This window comes from Anopheles bellator, chromosome 1, assembly GCF_943735745.2.
Source record: "Anopheles bellator chromosome 1, idAnoBellAS_SP24_06.2, whole genome shotgun sequence".
Taxonomy (NCBI): Eukaryota; Metazoa; Arthropoda; class Insecta; order Diptera; family Culicidae; genus Anopheles; species Anopheles bellator.
In genome coordinates this window covers 56,987,543-57,008,700 of record NC_071285.1, presented here as the reverse complement: position 1 = coordinate 57,008,700, position 21,158 = coordinate 56,987,543, and the positions used below count along the sequence as shown (strand labels likewise).

Sequence of the window (21,158 nt, the reverse complement as noted above, 5' to 3'; positions counted from 1 at the left end):
GTAGGGTTTCAATCTATTCCGAGGCATGGAAAATACACAAATGGGCATCCCCAGGGCAAAACATCTGCGTCATGCAAACGCAATAGGGGATCAGCTTAGGTCGACGATTTTATTGCCTTTTTAACCACGACGCAGAACCAACGTCGCACACGTTTTATGATCTCACTTTGCTCGGCCTCGAATTAGCCGGCGAACCATTTGTTGTCATTCGAAATTCCGTTATCGCGCACATGATCCGCTTCCGGTTGCACAGGACCACCACCTGTAACTTCCGGCGGCCCGGGGGGCGATGATAATCCGCGGGAAATTTTTTATTGCTACGACGCCCGGCGGCGATGGGATGTCGTAAAACTTTGTGACGATCCAGCCGAAGGCGGGCCATTGCTCCCTTGATCCATTGATTCCGGTGCGGCTTGGAAAGCCTTTCGCAAAGATGTCCTCCGTAGTGGAATGCTTTTGACCTAAAACCTGACTAATTTAGAGTGCTTAAAAAGATGATGAAGAGCATTGTTATTTTATTAATTACTTTCATTAAAGTCAGCGGGCGCATTCCGCCAGAGGTGAAGTCTAGGGATGTAATGTCTCCAGACCACCGCGAAATCGCGTGGAATATTGTTTTGGGACCGGTTTCGTGTGGCCTAATCGGCTGCCGCAAGGACACGCATTGACGCAAAGACGCTGACAAACGTAAACGTTTGTTAGGCAACGTCGCAACAATTTAATTAACACAGCTCCGGGAAGCGAGACTGTTGAATGCATAATTCGGTCATTTGCTCCTTTCTTCGACCCGATTGGGCCTAGGCACTGCCAGGAAAGGCGCGTCCCTGCGCACATCCGTTCCGGAAGCCGGATTGTTTCCGTTCCAGGTCCCCACCCGGGTTACGCTGACGCCCTAATCCCCTTTAAGTAAACAATGGGAGAGCCTCAAACGGCTCGGGCTCGGCTCGGTTTGTGGTTCCGGCACCCGCCGAGGAAATTGAGCAAAATATGTAAACGTCTTATTGCTTCGCCTCGATTGTGTCGCGTTCAGCCATGGTGCCCCCCTTTCGTAGACGAAGGTGCTCGTTGAATCCTTTTGGTCCTCCCGATCCCGTCAGGAACGGAACTTCCGGCCCTGGGGACTTTTCGTTGAGTGGTGTGTCTATTCGACTGATGGAGGCCACAGCACACAACGCACAATGATTGAGCGAGGCGAGGGGACAATTAATGAGAAATGCCCGGACCGATCCCCAACCCTCTCGCTCTGTAATGCTTCCGCCCGAGGGCTGTGCCACACTCCTTGGGGGATACGATGGGGTCTTCGAGAAGAATGCTTGGTTTAGTTTTTTCCACTTACAGTTTGTGACTGCTTGGCATTCTACTTTGTACGTGGGCCGAGAGACACATAACTGCCCCGTTGCGCCTTCCCCTGGCACTTCCTTGCCATAGGGACCTTCCTTAAAGCCAGTGTTGAGAGCGAAGATGAATTTTCTTTTGGGGAGAAAAAGGATGATGGACGGCGACAGGAAGGCAACCGTGCTACGGTTCTGTGGAATGTAAATTTGTTTTTCCATTCCATCGACCGACCGAAGTAGGATCGATAGGAGGAAGCAACGTGCCGTTGGCAATTTGGACGCTTCATTGAACTCCGTTCCGATCAGTGGGCAAACGCGGGATATTCGAAAAGAATGCTCTCGAAATGTGATGTTAAATTTACCGTAATGTAGTGATTGTTAAAACAATTTCCCAAACCTTACACTTTTGATGTAACACAGACTGTCAACAAACTGATCGATTTCTTCTAATTTCTCTGCAGCTTTTGAACATAATTGCTTCGCTTAGTCAAGATTTCCCGGCCCCTCGCGGCGTGTAATGTCCATGTAATGCGCTATTATTAGACTGGTAATGAGGAGCAGAATTTCATTAATTGGTCTCTCACCATCGGCGACGACGCCCGCGAGTCCTGTCGGCGCGTAAACAGGAACCCGCTGTAATCGGTGCTGGTTCCGTCAGCAATTGTCACTGTGTACCAACGGTTGGGGACTCGGTTTCTTTCGAAAACATGGTCCAACAAGTACCGCCCGCTACCGTCGTTCGAAGAAAACGATAATGGCGTGACATTTTTCACTACAAACTCCCAGGCCACGGTTTACGCGCTACCACAGTCGTCCGGGTTCGATCCGGGGGAAGAACTTGGTCCTACAGCTGCTGCTCCTCTCGTCCTGATCGGAAGTGTAGTTCTCAACCGTTCGCCGAGGCTGTGTTAAGTCATCACTCCCCGGCGCAATGGCACTGAAACGGAAAATTAATGAGCGCAATTTAATAGCGCTCGCGCCCTTCACAGTTCCACAGTGATCACCGGGCCGGGAAAACGGTGCCGATTGTTGCGTGGCTCAATTGCTCCAGTCAATACTTTATTTTGCTGTTATCCGCGTTCGACCACAGCGTGTATAAACAGTGAGTTTAAAGTGGAATAGAAATATTTTACTCAAATGTTTGTAATTAGGATAAAAACCGAACGTTACGGTAAGCCATTACGATCGCGTCACCACATCACACGGCGCGCGGAGCTAATCACACATAATTTGGTGTCCATAATTTATCCCACGCCGTCTCCGCTGCTGACAAGCTTCATCGGAGAAGAAATAGGGCGATGTTTCGAGAGCCGTCTTGAGCCGAAAATTGAGCATAATTCAGATAAACCCCCGGTTCGGTAATGGGCTTGAGAGCCCCCGGAACTGACGGACTGGTTTTCGCGGTTCTCTGGTACGTGTCAATGTTGATGTTTTCCATTTGCTGACAACACCCTCTTGATAAGACCCTGCCGCGCGTGGTAGGGATGGAAATGAGGGCCGAAGGAAGGAAAACACTTGTCACCCGGTGGTGGCCCGGCTTTTCTAGGTGGTTAATGAGAGAATTTTCCCCGCTTCACTGCCACCCTCGAGTGGGCCAAATAAATTCTAATTTTGAGTAAGGCGCGCGGTGACCCTTGAAACGACACAAACCTCGCTGTGGCTTATTCTGTGGTGTGCTGCGGCGCATTTCAAAGTTGTCTCTTGCTGTAACGCGTGGTTCAAAGAAGGTTCCAATTCTCCAGGAAATCGTAAAATAATGGTCCACGGGGTCCCCTCCCAGTCTCGAGTAGCGTAAGTTTCTTCCCCTTTTCTTTCTAACGAGTTGAAGATTTCCCGAGACAGTCAAGTAGCTGGTTCTTCGTGGGTCTGTTCCCATAACTTTGCCCGACAAGCGAACGGAATTGTTAGTTTGAATTTATTGAGACCGATGTGCCACATTGTGTAGCAGGACGATTGTGAGGCCCCCAGAATCTTCCGACGAGCGTATAGGGGGGACACCATCGTTTTTTCTTCATATTATTTGCTTTACGTGCCATCAGGGAGAACACAGTGTCGAGGGAAAACCGCCGCAACAAACAAACAGCCGAGAGTCGTAGATTGATCCGAAAAAGTTTTCCAGAATAACGAAACCCAAATGAAGTGTATGCCAAACTGTGCTCTGTGTTTCAAGTGTTGTTGCCCGCGCCCGACGGGACTTTGGCGGGCCGAAAACAGATTTTCTTAATTAGAGTAACATTTTCCAGATGCCATCTCGGGCTCCAGGATTCGCCTCGAAAGTAATGTTCTTTTTTTGTCTGCCCATTTCAGTGGACTGAACTTCCAGGACTTGATGGTCCGTCTCGGGGCAATCGATTCGCCGCCGAAAACTCCAACCATTCTCGGATTCGAGTGTGCCGGCGAGATCGAAGCCGTCGGCGAGGAGGTCGAAGGATTCAAGGTAGGTCTGCACCGCCGCCGCCATCGTCTGCATTTCATATTTATTTTACAGGCACCTCCATTTCTTGGGTGTGAGTTCCGAGATCAGTGTCACTCGATTTGCATCTAGCTGCGAGCTTTACATGCTGTAAGGTTGGCGGAAGCCTCGTCGTGTCGGTTGAAGAAAATTGTAATGGAAAAAGTTTTTAATCCTGTTTGCGAGACGTCACGGTGCCGGCGACGGACCAGACACCAGCAGGCAAAGCTTTATCGGTTTCTTTTAAACACTTTAATATATTTTGCTAAGCAAACTTTCAGCAAATGCACAATCGGAAGGAACAAAGAGAGACTCAAACCTATCATTATCCTTCCCAGTCCGGTCCGCGCCGCGCCGCGCCGCGCCGGAGTGGCAGCTCTAGTGATGGTCCGTACGTGAGAAAGAACCGGGAAGCCTTCAGCAAAGGTGTGCTGGAAAAGTGAATCACTTGATTACGGATTACGATCACGTCCGCGTTCGTCCCGGGGAGAAACGCGTGCCCACATCTCGTACCAGAAGAAGCTGGTGGAGTGCACAAGGCTGAAATATCATTATAATCAACATCCGGAAATTCGCTCAAACCTCTCTCTCCGATCCGGGTTTAATTTGTACGTTTTTATCCTTCCGGGCACTGTGAGCAGCCGGTTGTCCAACAAAACACCAGCACCCCAGATCAACAACGTACGGAGAGACGATAGAAGAGCTTCTTGAACTTCTTAAGAAGGTGAACGCGCCGACGTCGCAATCCGTTCCGTTTCCAATGTGCTGACGTGGTAGAGCAATGGGCAGTGGGATGTCTGTTGTTTCCTTCCCAAGCCTGCTAATTCATGTTCGAATTCATGTGAAGTGATAGATTTTCATCCACGAGCAGAGAGCCATCCAAGCCTGCCTTGGCGGGACTTTAGTAGAGTTTCCTTTCCTCTCGCCACTCCAATCGGCCACACACGGAAGAGGCGACCGCAACCGCAGCTATTTTTGCCCACTTTTCTGGAAAACTTTTGTGAAATATCGATCTTCTCCCTGTCCCGCCGCATGCAAGTGTTGGCAGCCAATGATGTTGTACTTCTCAATTGATTGAAATCCGCTTAATGGACGGCTCGGCTACACGATGGCTGAGCACCAAAGTTTATTGTGTGCGTTTGTGTGTGGTGGAGGGGCGAAAAAAGGATCGGATCGGGAACTTTATGGCCCCCGGAAGAGGAAAAAAAAACTTTGGCCTCCCTCAGTGTTTGGTGGAAGTTTTGTGGCGGAGAGCAGACTGTTTTTCGGTGAAAGTTGAGTGTTTCAACCCGGATCGATAAACGAACGTGCACACGCAGCCCGGGCACAGGGCTGCTGGGATCAGAGACGACAGATGTGTTTGCCGCAAAGCATGCTGCGAAAGGGAAAATCTTTCGAAACGACCGAGTGGCGTCGTGAGCCGAGACAAACGATTATATCGGCAAAATAATATTCTTAGCAAATAGTTTCTCCTTTCAGCAGCAGCAGCTTCATATCCGGCCAAGGTTCTTTCTAACGACCGTTTCCTTTTCTTTCGCCCGCCCGTATAGGTTGGAGACCGCGTGGTGGCGCTGCCGGAATTCCGGGCCTGGTCGGAGCTGGTGGCCGTCCCGACCAAGTACGTCTACCACATTCCGGAGGGGATGACATTCCAGGACGCGGCGGCCATCGTGATGAACTATCTGGTCGCCTACATTCTCATCTTCGATCTGGTCTCGTTGCGCGAGGGCAAGTCCCTGCTGCTTCACTCGGTCGGCGGTGGTGTGGTAAGTATCAAGGACACACCGCGCCGCGCGTGCGCACCGTCTTAAGCTCCACCGCGGAGGCTTAGCCGCGAAGCGACCCCAATCCGGTGCGGATTAATCGTCTGAAAGGGAAGAACACTGTCCTAGGACGTGCTAGGGTCACTACCGGCCACTGATCTGATGAGGCGCACTTGTTGTTCCGGTTCGCGAAGGTTTCGGGCCACGCATATTAAACAAACGGAACGTGCCCGGCACATTAACGAAGCGGATCAGAGGATGCCTGGAGAGGAGGGAACCTTTCGGCCCGGAGGATTGATTGTGGGAAATAACGACTCTGCACGGGTTGCGCCCGTGAGTCCGGAACCTCGGTCCGGTTCGTTAAATAATTGGGTGCGAAGTGGTCATTGATATTGCCCGTGAATTTGTTTGTTTTTTTTTTATAGCGGTCATAGTCCATTCAGATTCGCCACGTTGCTGCTTGTTTCGATTAACCTTTTATTGTTTAGCATTCTCGGAGTGTGCAATAGAATGGGTTTATTCTTTGTTTCCGTTGCTTTATCATTTATTAATGATACATGCAAAATTAAGCACCAGGAAAATGCCTCGGCAGAGTGCAATTTGCGGCGTGTGCTGGTGGAACACCGGATCAAGGATTCGAGGGAAAAGCGTTGGTGCTTTGTTTTTAATTTACCGTGTCCCCATTTCGCACAAATATCACGGAATCGGTAACACAAATCCACCCCATAATAGATGGGTTAGTAAATTGCGCTGGAACATGTTCCCTACGTGTTCATCGGCCCCACGGCCTACAGAAGTGAGTGGCGCCATGTCGTCGACAAAACACCTCTATTTCGTCCCTCGCTGGCCGCTCCGATGGCGGCGCTAAGTAATTGCATACCAGGCCCATCGTGTGTAGTGTGCCCGGCATGCGAGTAGGGTTTAATCGAAGGGAGTACAACTGTGTCAAGAACACGTTACCTGGCGGCAGGATCAGGCCATGCTGTAAACAGCTCAAGCAAGCTGCTTGTTTTTGCATGCATTTCTGGATGAAACCCTTCTTCCTGCTGTGATAATGGACGCAATTTAATCTCATTTTAAAACTAGGACATATCACGGCCTGTAACATCGGCTGGTGAGTCATTGTCGGTTGTTCCAACAATTTAAAAATCCGGCACAAGGTTGAGATCAACCTGCCGCTGCCCCCCCGTGTGGCGTAGAAAGTTCCGCGTCGCCTTGAGCCTTGTTGTGGTAGGTTAAGGTGGTGGTTCCTCGCCATCTTCCGTGACTGGAATCGCCGACCTGAAAAGCGGCGCTAGATAATTACCAACCCCGGCCACAAAGGGACGCGACAGGAGCCGCGCACGGCACAGCAAACATACATATTTATTATTGAGCCCCAACGGCGATCGATTCGATGACGGAACCGGCCCCCGCTTACCGGAGGGGGCTTTTCCGGTCCCCGTTTCCGATTGGGCCGCGGCGCCCAGCCTGGCCAGACACATTAGTATCCTTTCGATAATGATAATGTTTCGAATGTACGATTCCCCCTTCGGGGCTGGCTTTCTCTGTTACGGTGCTGGGGCGCTGGTGGGACTCCCCTTTATTACGCGCCGTCACCGTCTCGGTGGTCCGGGAGTTCCGTCCGGTAATTGATCGAGACAGACAGCCGGGCGCCGGACCGTTGCACCGTTGCATTGGCGGCGGCGGCATATCATCGTCTGGCGGGCGGTGAAAACTGACCTTTTTTTCCAACTGTTCCTGCCACCGCCCTGTGGATCTGCCAACAAATCGCACTCACTTCCGTTCCACTGCCCGAAGTCAGTGGGTTTTTTGTGACTACCGGCCGGTTCGGATGATGTCATCCGTTTGTCCATTTATGATAGGCCCAGAGAGAAGGTAACGACTGCGAAACACGCCCTTCCCGGTTATTGATTGATTTCGGGCAAAACTCCCCGCGTTCTGCTATCGCGTTATCTGGCCGATAATACTACTTTGGGTACGATAAGTTTTGATTGGTTTACTGCACGGCAGCAGTCCTTTTTGGAACCTCAAAATTGTGAAATATATTTACATGATTTATTCTAGTTGTTGAGTGGCGGAAACAATCCTCTCCGAACTCCCGTGGGGGGAATTTTATGCAAATAACATACAAATATTCTACACTTTGCGCGAGACACTGGGGATAAAATAATACTTCCCTCGCAGAACGAAAGGGACCGATTTTCATCGGACTAGATATGTGCAACGCGTCGACCATAAAACCTATCTTTACGGTGGTCGCGCCCGGCTTGATTGCTCTGTCTGCTGCTCGGGGAGAGAAACATTGTTGTGATAGGTTGTTGGTCCCCATCCCGACGGCCGGGAACCTATTCGGCGGGGGGATGGCTTCCACAATGTTGCTGTCCCCGGCGGATGATGATGCGCACTTGTTGGTAGCGATATTACGCGTCTGTCACTCCCCGGAAACTGTCGGCTTCCAGTTGGTTTAGGACATTAACATAGGCATGGCTTCTGTGTCGTATGTCCCTGCCGCTTCACTCTGTGTATTCTGTGCCTCAGACTGTTCCGGTGCTATCCTCTGCCGATCACAGGCTGGCTGGGCTGTGAAAAATGGCCTCATACACGCTTATCTGTGTGGGCATGGATTGACTCAGACGGTGGCTCATCGTGCCCGTAAACAGAACCTCAATTGTTGCAGATTATTAATCTTATTTGCGAAAGAAGCAGCCAGCCTGACACGGGGGCGCGGATCGACCGGCAAAAAACGGCGTCTCCGGTGGCCCTCTCCATCACACTTTTTATGGCCGGTGGCGGACGGGGATGAAAATTGTGTGCGGGTTTATGCGTCAGCGCGCGTTATCGTTAGAATAACGAGGGGCCATCGCATTATAATACCATAAGCCACAGGAACTGGCTTCCCGTCGGAGCATGGGTAGGCGCGCACCGAAGAGGAAACAATTGACCCCAAGGAGAAAAGTTTCGTCGTCGTCGTCGTCGTCGGAACACCGAAAACTTGTGTGCTCTTCCCCCGGGGGAAAATACTCTAATCATCGTGCCATCGATGATTGACGATCGTTCGAAGAGCAAACATAGTCCCACCGAGACATGGATTTAATTTTATTTTCTCTCTTTCCTCAGGGTCAAGCCATCGTGCAGTTGGTGCGCACCGTGCCGAATGTAACAATTTTCGGTGTTTGCTCAAAGTCGAAACATGAAACCCTGGCCGCCACCGGTTTGATTGACCATCTGATCGATCGCACGGACTATGTCAACGAGGTCCGGAAGTAAGTGTACCGTTTGCCGTTTAAAGGGGTGTCCTACGGAACTGTGTGTTTGACATTCATTCGGTTCGCTTAAAATTTTAGAATCACCACCGAAGGTGTCGACATCGTGATGGATTGCCTGTGCGGCGAGGAGTGCAACCGTGGCTACGGATTGCTGAAGCCGATGGGAAAGTACATCCTGTACGGCTCGTCGAACGTTGTCACCGGCGAAACGAAGAGCTTCTTCAGTGTGGCCCGTTCGGTAAGCTGATTTTGGGGCGAAAGGATGATTTCGCAATCGTGTGGTGTGCGTGCGCCCTAACGGTGACCCTTTATTTTCTGTTTCCCACACAGTGGTGGCAGGTCGATAAGGTTTCGCCGATCAAGCTGTTCGAGGAGAACAAGAGTTTGGCCGGGTTCAATCTGCGTCACCTGCTGTACCAGCAGGATGGTTCCGAGTACGTTCGCTCGACGGTCGCCAAGATCTTTGCACTGTGGGAGAAAGGCGAGATCAAGCCGGTGGTCGATTCGGCCTGGGCGCTGGAGGATGTGGCGGAAGCCATGCAGAAGATGCACGACCGTAAGAACATCGGCAAGCTGGTGCTGGATCCGTCGCTGGAACCGAAACCGAAACCGGCCACCCCGGCCAAGAGCAAATCGAAGAAGCAGGCCAGCGAAGACAAGGCCGGCAAGAAGGACAAGGATGATGAGAAGAAGGGCGCCGAAAATGGTAGCGGTGATGAGAAGAAGGACGAAGACGGTGCCGCCGAGGAGGCGAAGACGAACGGCGAGGAAGCGGCCGAGGTGAACGGCGAGGGAGGAGATAAGAAGGAGGAACCGGCCGCCGCCACTAACGGGGAAGCCACGGAAAGTGGTAAGTAGAACCGGCAGCGCATTTACATGCGATGGGTTTTTGGTGACACGCATCACTATTCGTAATTGCAGAAAAAAAGGAATCGAGTTGAACGGCCGACGATGGCAGCAGCAGCAGCAGCAGCAATAGCACGCATTAGTTAGCGCTGCAAGCACAACTTCCCTGCAACATTATTGAACTATTTTACTACATTTTACTTTCACCGATAATGCTTTGAGAAGCAAAACGATAAAAAAACGGACACACTCACACAAGATACACACATCGTATCGACCTCTAAAAACGGATACACGCATCATATGTGGAGGGTGGAAATGTGGAAAGCAGTGCCGTCGAATCGTCTCCCAGCCTCTCACGGAGGGGAGTACGAAGCAGAACTATATTATAAATATATACATATAAAGGCAAAAAGCATACAAAGTCATAAACACACACAGCAACAGCAACTATTACTAATTACTACCGCATCGCTAGCTACAGCTGCTACTTTACTACAAAATACGCCAGATAGAGAGAAACATACAGGGCAGCGTTGAGAACACATAATCACAGTGGAGAGGTGTTGAAATGGTAGCAAAAAATGACGGACAACGGGTGAAAGGACCGAGAGAATCGCGGAAAGGCTTTAGCAAAGCAAAGTTGATATTGCTGTGAGCAATTCAGAACATCACGCCACCACCGCGGGGGGACCGGAAGGGAGGCCCCGCTGGGCTCCGTAGAGAGAAGGTAGAATGGAGAAGAAAACAATCAAACAGAGGATGGAAGTGTGTTATCCCGCGGAGGATGTCAAACAACTAATTTTTCAAATATCCACTGGCACTAAATCTACTCTCCCACATTCGCACACCCACCGGGGGGTTGCGTGTGGGCGAGTGATCTCATGATCTTCACACGGTCGGGCTCCGCAATGATCATCACATACAGAAGAGTCTAACTATGTTCCAATGGCTACTAGGTATCGCGAAGAGCTACAATCATCATCAAGATTTCAACAGATCCCTTCATCGCAAACATTTATTAATCCAAGCACCGCGGTGCACACGGTGTCAGAGCATATTACTCGACACGTAAGCAGCATTATCATTCTTTGCCTCTCCAACACGGATCGGATCGTATCGACACACGAAAGCATCTTGTACCATCTCCCGCACGGCACGGACAGGATATGCGCCAAGAAGTAGCAGTAGAGGAAACGGAGAAAGTGCGGCAGTCAGTGGACGGGATAATTCTTCCTTTTTTTAATATGTGTCATTTTTATGTAATATTTAAATACTAATTGTAATATTTCTCCATTTTTTTGTGTCCACAATTACTCCCCCTTTTCGAGATGAAATTTTTTAGGTAAATATGATGGCGCAAAACCAGGGTTTAATCGATCAAAGTGAGCTTTGTTTTTCTGTGCGCCCAAAGCGCCGCCGCGTACGTTGCCCGATGTTCGGATCAGCGGATCCACCGCGGAAACATAGGCGTTTGTGACGACCGGAAGAATTTATTATGTTTTACGTATGGTTTCGTTTCTTTTATGTGTAATTACGTATGGACTTGAACCGCAAAACGGTGTGCAGGGAAAACGGGAACTCGAAGGAACGCACTTGATATACAAACGATTAGCCCCTCGCCCGTTCCAGAGATTATGTGGTTTTGTTTCTAGTTTTTCGTTTGTCACCCCTTTTCATCCAGCCCGCGCGCAAAGAGCGTTCAAAAGCAAAATTAGTTCAAGCAGCGTATGTGTCTCAAGGGCAACACGGTCTTTCACCGATTTGTGTAAATTAATGAAAAATATATAATTATTTTACATTTAACGAGCCATGTTTTGCGCAAAACGAATCATAAATCGATAATAATTGTAAAGCAGAGGTTTATAAAAATTTTCATTCGTGTGTGTTTTTTTTTTGTTTTTTTTACTTCCGAATTTATGTTGTCTCATGTTGGGTATGATTTTTCCCCTCTTTTATTTCTTCGATTATCCTTTCTCCGAAGCTCCGATCTACACAGATTACTAGTAGTACTTTTCTACGAAAAACTATGTAAGCCATGGCTGCGATTGTGTTGGACGGACCATAAAATAAGGCAAAATTAAATTGATGAGATGGTAAAACTATACACGTACACATTAAATTTAAATTAAATGAATTAAAATCACTAGCAAATGCTCTCAAACGCAACAACACGGAGCTATGCCTAGCCAACTATTGCGCCCTACCTACTTATGACATGCGGTGGCCAAAGAATAATGCTTTTCAAGTTTTGATTACGCTTGCTTAGATGTGCTCTGCTGGCAATGTTTTTCTTTACGCTTCAGGACATCAAATGTGAGTCATAAACACAGATCGATTTACTAACAGTGGGGGCCTCCGTAACAGACCCGAACACGAATTCCGTATGCAAAGAGAGATGCTTTTCCACTCAAATCCACCGAAACCGAAATACAAAACAAAACTCTTAGGGACAACAGTAGAAGTGGAAGAAAGCGGCGAGAGTAACGACACTGGATATTTGTAGCTTAAAATCACTTTTACACATTTTGGAAACGCATTTTCTACGTAGCGCCGATTTTGAGTGACTTTTAGTAGAACACGGTCGAAAACTTACAAACTGCCACTGCCGGACACCCCGCGTCGCGCTTTCTGGGATGTGCAGAAATCCTGCACGGCGGGGCAGGTATTGTTTTAACTACCGATGATCGGCGGCAAGTGGCTGAGGTTTCAGGTAATCGAAATTTTCGGCTCAACTTACGAAACGCACGCGTTAGGCGTTCCGTGCGGCGCATTGTGCCATTCAATCGAAAGTTTTGTAGTATTGCTCACCTCATCTTTCAGCAGTTTAGAAAAGACTACAAAGGAACACAAATATCTTGGAAGCAGCACATGAGTATTGTTTTGTGCATGGGTAACACATATCAAGCTTCGCTACCGATCGAAACCGATGCACGACGTCGGGGTGGCCAATCGGTCTGATATTTTTGATAGTCCCGTAACAATGCTTTCCAGCTACAGTTAGATATTGCTGAACTTTTTACAGCACATGCTTTTTGTGGAGAGTGGGGCGTGTTTGACACGCTCATAGATTTTCTGGATCTTGGAGGGGGGGTCTTTTTTATACGCCTTTTATTCACACCTTCTTATTATTGTACATCGTTCGGTAATGAGCCCGATTTTCCTCAGTACCTCTACTCGAAGGCGGCCATCTTTTGTGCTTTTCGCTACGGCCGGTATTGAGGCTGACCATTTCAAGCAGATCAAACCGCCAACTACACTAAATGTTGCCCGCCTCGCCTCTCTTTACTAAAAACCCTTCCTACCGTAGGTATTTCGCGCGTTTCACAAAAAGGGAACAACATTCGTCGACGCGCATAAGCAGAGCGGCCACAGTAGGCCACGTGGATGCAACGAGACAGCGATAATAATAACAGAAAGGGAATGCGGAAACAAACGGAAGGTGACAAGGATGGTTTAAAATCAAAAATATACTAACAAAAAATCCCAGCATCATACTTAATGATCAAAACGTATAAATATGTATATTCGTATAAAGTGTACACAAGGGTGTGTCTGTATGTGTGTGAATGAAGATGCGGGATCTTTTGTGGCGACACAGAAAGAATGAATATTGTCGGACATTCGCCCCAGATAAGGACAATGTTTTGGGACGGCTCCTCCCCAGTATGTGGAAAACGGTACACATATTTATATATTTACCAAACAGTAGGGAAGAACCTGTCTATCAGCAAACCAGGCAGCGCTCCACCCCATTAGCAGGTTAGGAATACTCACGGCCATCGCTCTACTTCTGCGCTGCTGAAGCAGCACTTTGCAGAAGAACTGTACCGTTTCATCCTGCAGCACTTTCTTTTGCACGCTGCCTCAGGTCGGGTGGCGCACGGATTGCTGGTGTAAAAAACAGCGGAAGTCGGGAAAAGTTTGTAAACTGTAGAATGGCCTGCCCCGAGGAATTATCGGTTAGAACGACCGTCGCAGATGAGAGAGGGATTGATGGAACGGCAAAGAATATAATATACGGTGAATGTGATTTATGCGCATATTAATCTCTCGACCTCACACGCCGTTAATGTACCACGAGAACGCGGGACGGTTGAGCCTCTTACTGTATGGGATGGGATGAAGAAATAATAAAACCGATGGTACTGTACGTTGTATCCGGCTGCTTCCGAGTGACTGATTTCTCCCTGCCGAGCTGCCGATCTGAACATGTGGAAAAGTATCCGAAGAATCAATATGTTAAATAAAAAGCTCGCCGAGCTCATCTGGCCACCCTGGCAGATCAGCAGCTGACCCCGAATCTCCAGGATGAGCATGAAATGAAGCGCCGCGACGCACGCCGCGAACAGCTAGTTTGATTATAAAAAGAACACCACCAGGCGTCCATATTTATTTGGCATTTTCATCGTATTGTTACAACGATTCACAAAAACAGGCGTTTACTTTATTTCCGCGAGTTTTTTTTGTGGCGTTGTTTCGCGTGTTCCTCTTGAGAGGAGACGACGGAGGCTATAAAATAATGCTGGGACACCGCGCAAAAAGACAAACCAACGAGGGGCGATGGCGAGAGTAGTGGCAAGTGGTAAGTATCACATTCCGCGAGCCGTTACACGCTCGTTTCTAGCTCTTCGGTGTGCAGTGCTGGTCCACGAACGCCTCCAGCTGCCTCGGTATGAGCGTCCGGAAGATGATGCGATGCTGGGCGATGGTCCGGGCCGCCAGGCAGCGCAGGTTAATGGCACGTGTTTCGTAGTTTTTGATGAATGCAGCCACCGTACCTGCCAGTGAAAAACACGAGTTAAGCTCCATTGCCACCCGAGCCTGGGCGCGCCCCGTACTTTGAACACAAACTTGTGACGCCTTCAAACCATCGGCGTTCACCGCGTCGAGGTGGATGCCTGCTTCGATGAATATTTCCGTAATTTCCTTCACCACCGATCTGACGTTTACGTCCGCCATACGCAGCACGGCCATTTGGAGCTGCAAACGGATGGAAAGAACAGACGTTTGAGTTTGCACGTTTGCAGTAAATGATCGGCGGGGACCGCCTTACCGTTGAGGCTAGCGTATGGAGGGGTGTGTTGCGATCGGAATCGACCACATCGACCGAAGCGCCACACTTGAGCAACATCTTCACCGTATCCACGCAAGGGAATCTGCAGGAGAGAAATAGCGTAAATAACGAAGCGCGAAAGCGCGATAAACCGACACACGGCTTACCGGCATACGTCGTCGGTATGAAAATCGTCCACCGGCGTGACACCGTTCACAGCGAGATGCAGCAGCGTTTGGTCGTCCCGCAGCCGGACCATCATCTGGTTTAGCTGGTAGATCTGTCGGTAGATCTGATGCGTTTGCTCCTCGGTGCGCTCTACCCGCTCCAGCCGCAGCAGCTTCGTGATGATCGTGATTAGGTACAGCACCGTCACGATGTTCATCTCGTAGTCCTCGGCGATCGCATCGGGATCGTCGCGCGGGCCGGGATCGATCAGTTTCTGCTGGTTGAAGCTCAGCTCGTCGACGCACGCCTGCAGCACGGCAATGACACTGTCGAACCGGACCGTCTCGTTGATGGAGAACTCCTGGGAAAAGAGCTGCACGAAGCGCAGTAGGTCACGCTGCACCGACAGGCCGTTCAGCTGCCGCAGTCCGAGGGCGTGCAGCCAGAGGCTTTCGCACCGATCGAAACGGCCATTGTCGGCACAGATCGCCCCGCGGAAGATGATCGAATGTGCCACCTCCGGACACTGGCGTCCGAGGATGCGCTCGCGGATCGTGAGCGACTCCATGTGCAGCGAGTTGTGGTTGTAGCGGATCGCCTGCAGATCCTGCAGCGTTTGACATTCGACCCAGTGCTCGTAGGCGGCCACCGTCGGTAGCTGCGGTTTGCGTACAATGTCCTCCGAGTCTTCAAACCTGAGCAAAAAAGACGGGTTAGTGATCAACGATCGTTTCAAGCAGCATTCTCTGCTCACCTTAGCTCCATCCCCGACAGGAGATAGTGGAACGCTTTCACCAGGCTGTAGTTGTCCTTGTCGTTGGCGTACGAAGCACCGAGCAGTTCCAGCACCTCGATGCGCTCCTCCTTCGACAGTAGCCCGGTGCGGGCCAGGAAAAGCTGCACGACGGGCTCGCGTGTCCGTTCGGCCGCCGCCAGCGCAGGCGTCAGGCCGTACGTGTTGCGCATCAGCACCGCACCGTGATCGAGCAGTGTTTCACAGATCTCCACGTGGCCACATTCGGCCGCGTAGTACAGGGCCGAGGCGCCGCAGTGTGCCTGCTCGTTGACATGGGCACCATGCTCGAGCAGGTACTCCAGTACGTCCGGGAAGTTCTTGTACGCGGCGATCATGAGGCACGTGTTGTTGTACACGTTCACGGCGCTTACGTTCGCCTTGTGGTCGATCAGATACTGGATCAGATCGAGCCGCCCATCGAAACAGGCGGCCCGGAGCGGTGTCGAGCCCTTCTTCGTCGGGTGGTCCACCTCGGCCCCGTGTTGGACCAGCAGCTTGACGATGTTCAGTCGACCCAGGGCCGCTGCCACCCAGAGTGCCGGCACGCCGTCGGTCAGCTCGCCGTGCAGCTTCACGCAGCCCTCCTTCTCGAGATTCGGCTGGGCGAGGGTCAGCAGAATGTGCACCACACGCTGGTGTCCGTTCAGGGTGGCCACTATCAGGGGCGTGTAGATTTGGTGTTCATCTTCGTAGAACTCCTGAAACAATAGACCGAAAGGCGTTAGGAGACACTCGAAAAGTCAATATCACTTCCGCTGAGCCGTTAATGGAGGGCATTTAGAGAGGGTACCTCTCCCGCTAATTTATCACCTGAATCATACGCATCATCGTCGCTCCGACATCATCGCCACTGGGGGGAAGGTCTATAAAAAGAGATGACCGCCAACATGATGGCATCGGCACCGTTACTGTTTCAGCCGTGCGACGCGGAGCTACCAAGGATTTACTCCGGAAACTCTCAACACACCAGGTCCGAGAGCTCAAGTGGTACAGCCGGGTCCTTGATTTTGGACCGCCTGTGAGCCACAGACATGAGAACCGCATTTTGTTGCACCACTCGGCACATTCCGAGAGGTGCGTGATTCACGTGCTTGTTCCACGGGGCGTGTGTTTATTATTTGCAAAGCGTGAAGCATGATGCAATGCCACTGGCGGTGGCAGAAAAACCGAAATTCTGAGGAATCAGATAATTAAACCGCGAGTTGGAATACAAACGATGTTTGCCCTTTTTGCGTCGGCACCCTATAAGGCGTAGAAGTGGAACTGCGCAGAGGTCCGAAGGTGCGTTCCATGTTTTTACTACGCCATTTAGTGCGGGTCACCAATTCGCAATTCGGTGCCGTTCACGGATTTGTATACGGAAAAGGGAAAAACATCCGACTTTTCAATTTAAACGGGCCGTACAAAACACGGATCGGCCACGCCATCGTGTGAGGGGTGACGATAATGTAAACACACGGCGCGGGCCGTCGTCAAACACTTTCGCACACGCCAGCAATTTACAATGAAAAGGTTTCACGCAAACCCCCGCGCGAGAAGCGTATGTTGGGCCCACGTGTCTCGGGGGGACGGAAGCAATTCCACCGCGCGTCATTGACCGGCATCATCCTTCAAGCGGTCTTCGGATTCCCGCACTCCAATTCCTACCAAACGCTCTCTCCCTGTCGGTGGTCCCATCGGCTCTTTGTGCGGTTCACATCTCGGGAGTAGCTACAACACGCCGCGAGCCGGACGGGTTCTATTTTTGGAAAAGCACCTCCCAACCTGCAAGTCGCATCAGCGGGGCGGCCGAGTGTGGTAGAAAGCCGTGCTGGTGGGCGAAGAAATTGCGTTGATCGAAAGAAAGGATCGTGGTAAAGCAATTAAACATTATCTCCTGCATTAGTTGTGTATTTTAATGGCATTTTCCAGATTGAAGAGGTGTTAATTTTCTGTACTAGCCGCCGGATTTACGGACTACCATGCGCCTCCACCATTGGGTGGACGCAACGAACGTCGCGTCGCCATCAGATGGAATGGAACCAGCTTGCCTTGTGATCAAACGGACCGTGGGTCAGCTGTTTCGCGTCTTCGGAAAAGTGATCTCCAGACATGACGGCGTATTTTTCGCACGCCACGCCATCAAAACGCGGCGCAGAATTCTTTGTCGGACCAGCACGACGATGACGCGCCTTTGTGACGGTGTCTGGTTTAACTTCGTGGGGCGGGACGTGATCTTTTCCTTCGATCTTCGTTTGGATGGACGTACACGGAAGTGTAGTCCCGGACCACAGAGAGATAGAGAGAGAGAGACAGAGTTTTGTGTTCAGCTCCGCGCTACGACTCGGGGGGCCCTGCGGTCGAATTGGGACATCGCGCATCTCAACGCAATTAAAAACATCCGTCGCAGTCCGCAGTCTTTGTGACCGCTTTTGGGTGTTTTGAGACACTGATACGACGCATTGCCGCTGACACGCTAGCGTGCAATACGTGTCACGGATTGTCAACAAAGGGGAGACCACGGCTTACAACAAAACCGTGGCATTCCTTTCGTGTGTCGATCGAAACCATTCGCGGCGTTGTTGATACCAGCACCTCGCGGCCGATCGTATCGTGCAACTAATCCCGCGTCCCTGACCGTGAGCGGTTGGCATTATGTTTGTTATGCTGTGCTGTCCACGGTGAACCCACCCGATCAGCGCCCGTTTGCGCACGCACTGTGCGTTATTTACCCGACGGTGCAACGATTGAAAGGAGCGTGATACAAACCGAACCGACACACCGGTTCGCGCTGATCCGCCAGCTCCGCCCCAGCGTGGGTCTGTTTTCGCAAACGACGAAATTAGAAACTTAATTTACGACAAAGCGCGCAGCGGTAGCGATGCCCGCACACCACACGTGCCTGCCGTTGGTTGCATCCTCCCTTCGGCCAGCGACACCGTCAGCGGAAAGGCGAGCTGGTGTCGGTCGGTGAAAATTTTTATAGTTCATTAACGCAACATTCTCTATCTTGGAACTGTTGTGCGCTACAAACTGCGCTACCCTCTGGCCCAACGCGAGGTGCGCGCGTAGTAAACGATCGTGTACTGATCGGTCGTGCCAAAACGAAATCGAAGGTAAAAGCAGAGCCAGAGAGAACGAGGCAGGCAGCAGGCGGGCAGGCAGCGCCCTTACCTACGTCAGGATGACCAAATCGGAGCGAACGCAGCACAAAGTTTACCTGATCGACGATGGCCCGTCGATCCTCATCGTTGGGGATTTCACGTAACGAGGCCAACAGTTGCTTGCAGAAACCGTCCTTCGCGGCGTAGTACACCCGCTGCAGGACCCGCTTCCGGAGCGTTTCCTTCTCCTGCTCCGGGTCGTCCGAATCCTTGGTCATCTTCGCCATCGCTCCACGATCCGTGGACCGTGTTCGCCGCTTACGGCACACGGATCCTGCACTCGCTGGGCCCGACACTTTCGCACGCTTTTCTGAGCCACTTGCGTCACGCAATGGGTAACCTTTCGCACGACACCACCGCGCGCACGTTTCGACACTAAACTATTGTGTATCACTGCCACCCGCTGCCCATTGGCCAGCCCAATGACGGTAGCCTGTGACTGCGAAGGGGGATTTCTTCGGTCTCGGGGTCAACTGAAATACAAAGGGTGTTCACTAGTCCGCGCGTTGATCCTGCTCGGCGCACTGATCAAATTCTTCTACTACCACGCCACGATCGGGTTTCCACTCGTAGCCGTGCTGTGAAAAACCTGTGAATTTCCGTGGGCCGAACGAAGGTTGCGATTTCCTCAAAACAAAGTGACAGATTGCAAGCTGTCAAAGCGTCGTGCTGCTCAAGGTCCATACACTGCTTGCGGTGTGCTAATGTTGTGAGTAATTAGTGTTCAAATTGATCAGATGATAGATTTTACATTTCCACTTCACGGTCACTTTGCGAATGCGTGCTCCTTTTCACGAAGCGTGCGTGACTATCCGAGAGCCTATCCGAAATTGGTACGTTTTAGTCCCGCGGCTGACAACAGCTGACCGTAACGGCACGTAACGCACCCGTAACGCAGCCCATCGTCGCTGCGATGTAAACAAAGATTTCTCCGTCGTATTGTGAAACGAGCTAATTGTACAATCGTGCAAAACAATTCCATTTACCAGTGGCTTTCGATCAAATTATTAGCAGTTAGCACCGTGGAGAAAAATGCTTTCCTTTTTTCGTAAGAAAACGGTAGAAAATCTGCCCGTGGCACCGTCGAACAGCGTTTTCGGCCCAACGTCGGCGTCGAAAGAAGCGTTCGGCCCAACGATACAGAACCTTGGCTACAGGAACATCAGTGACCTGAAGGAAACGATATACGGGTTTTTGCGGACGATCCGGGATCCGGAAAAACCGAACACACTCGAGGACCTGCACGTAGTGTACGAGGATGGAATATTTGTCACTGAACCCGCGCCCGGTCAATCGCTCCTGGTACGGATAGAATTTAACCCGACCGTTCCGCACTGTTCCTTGGCCACGCTGATTGGGTTGTGCATACGAGTCAAAGTACAGCGCAGCCTCAGCCACTACGCCAAGCTGGACATCTACATCAAAAAGGGTGCACATGCAACGGAAGACGAAAGTAAGTTATGTTCTATCGTACCAATACTTACGTCTAATCTGGCACGTATTCGCGCCGTATCGCCTTTTTGTGACCCGCAGTTAACAAGCAGATCAACGATAAGGAGCGAATAGCGGCGGCAATGGAGAATCCGAACCTGAAGGAGCTGGTGGAGAATTGCATTAAAGACGAGGATTGAAATGCCGAACTCTTCTCAATCAGATAGAAAACCTTGTGCAGTGCTTGCCGGCACTTGTGAACCTACCTTTTTGCTCGTTAAAATAAATATTTTTCATACAATTCAATGTCGTATTCTCAAGTGGTTTCATACAATTTGGTATCAAAATCAAAAATTCGAGCGATACAGACGACTGAAGTTAACAAAATGAAACGGTAGGGAACACATTTTTCCATTTGTGCGGTATTTGTGCATGAGATCGTTTCGAATCGTTTTCGTTAACTGGTCATTGACATTGGAGATGGTATTTAGTCGGGACCGGTCGGGATATTATCGTTTCTGGCAATGTAGTAGTGGACTTTTTACACAAAAGGTTGCAAGTTAGTATATCGTGTAGAGGCCAAAACTGGAAGCAAACACGAATCGGTTGAAGCTGCTTTCATCTCTTTCTATAATCATCATAGTGCACATAGTTGTATCTAAGCTCTGTAAAATAAAGCTATACTAGGCAGTTGCACCCGGCATCGAGATTAGTTTCATTTGAACATCCGGTGAAAGAACATCTCTAGAAAGAGCTCTGGCAGCCTTTTCAATTGTTAAAAAGCTAACCCGAAATAACCTTTATCCTTCTGTAACGAACCGCGCTGAAACCACGTGTTTTAACAAAAGAAGTGAAACCCTGGTGCTAATAGTGCATAAAATATTTCTTCTTAATTTGTGA

At 50.3% G+C, this 21,158-nt stretch overlaps 3 protein-coding genes across 4 annotated transcripts in view; 2 read left to right on the top strand and 1 right to left on the bottom strand.

The window, feature by feature from the left end:
• The window catches only part of LOC131206672 (synaptic vesicle membrane protein VAT-1 homolog-like), a 44,038-nt gene extending 32,519 nt beyond the window's left edge, over nt 1–11,519 (top strand). The window contains exons 3-8 of the mRNA XM_058199333.1: nt 3,642–3,771; nt 5,337–5,552; nt 8,670–8,815; nt 8,897–9,056; nt 9,149–9,668; nt 9,740–11,519. Of these exons, the coding sequence (XP_058055316.1) occupies nt 3,642–3,771; nt 5,337–5,552; nt 8,670–8,815; nt 8,897–9,056; nt 9,149–9,668; nt 9,740–9,759 (1,192 nt within the window). The 3' untranslated portion in view covers nt 9,760–11,519. The remainder of the gene's footprint in view (nt 1–3,641; nt 3,772–5,336; nt 5,553–8,669; nt 8,816–8,896; nt 9,057–9,148; nt 9,669–9,739) is intronic.
• A 2,507-nt stretch (nt 11,520–14,026) lies between these two features.
• LOC131212066 (protein fem-1 homolog B) lies at nt 14,027–19,380 on the bottom strand. 2 transcript variants are annotated; one of them, XM_058206196.1, is made up of 6 exons: nt 18,884–19,380; nt 15,643–16,382; nt 14,888–15,583; nt 14,721–14,823; nt 14,506–14,647; nt 14,027–14,445 (listed from the first exon to the last, which is right to left on the bottom strand). In XM_058206196.1, exons 1-6 carry the CDS (start codon nt 19,052–19,054, stop codon nt 14,288–14,290), a joined length of 2,010 nt encoding a protein of 669 aa, XP_058062179.1. In that variant the 5' UTR covers nt 19,055–19,380; the 3' UTR covers nt 14,027–14,287. The 2 variants fall into 2 exon arrangements, with proteins under 2 accessions (XP_058062179.1, XP_058063001.1); XM_058207018.1 differs by having other exon boundaries at nt 14,027–14,647.
• Nucleotides 19,381–19,460: 80 nt separating this feature from the next.
• Nucleotides 19,461–21,152, top strand: LOC131213618 (MIP18 family protein galla-1). The gene is made up of 4 exons (XM_058208095.1): nt 19,461–19,536; nt 19,627–19,660; nt 19,839–20,280; nt 20,361–21,152. The coding sequence occupies exons 1-4, from the start codon at nt 19,532–19,534 to the stop codon at nt 20,456–20,458; spliced, it is 579 nt and encodes a 192-aa protein (XP_058064078.1). The 5' UTR covers nt 19,461–19,531; the 3' UTR covers nt 20,459–21,152.
• The last annotated feature ends 6 nt before the right edge of the window (nt 21,153–21,158 follow it).

What these genes read in the sequence shown, in the direction of transcription:
- LOC131212066 (XM_058207018.1), bottom strand. Translation starts at nt 19,054, where the DNA reads ATGGCGAAGATGACCAAGGATTCGGACGACCCGGAGCAGGAGAAGGAA. An exon ending in CATACCGACGACGTATGCCG is followed by an intron (nt 14,824 to 14,887) that starts GTAAGCCGTGTG and finishes TCTCTCCTGCAG; the next exon opens with ATTCCCTTGCGTGGATACGG. An exon ending in TCCATACGCTAGCCTCAACG is followed by an intron (nt 14,648 to 14,720) that starts GTAAGGCGGTCC and finishes ATCCGTTTGCAG; the next exon opens with CTCCAAATGGCCGTGCTGCG.
- LOC131213618 (XM_058208095.1), top strand. An exon ending in CGAGAGCCTATCCGAAATTG is followed by an intron (nt 19,661 to 19,838) that starts GTACGTTTTAGT and finishes TCAAATTATTAG; the next exon opens with CAGTTAGCACCGTGGAGAAA. An exon ending in ACATGCAACGGAAGACGAAA is followed by an intron (nt 20,281 to 20,360) that starts GTAAGTTATGTT and finishes TGTGACCCGCAG; the next exon opens with TTAACAAGCAGATCAACGAT.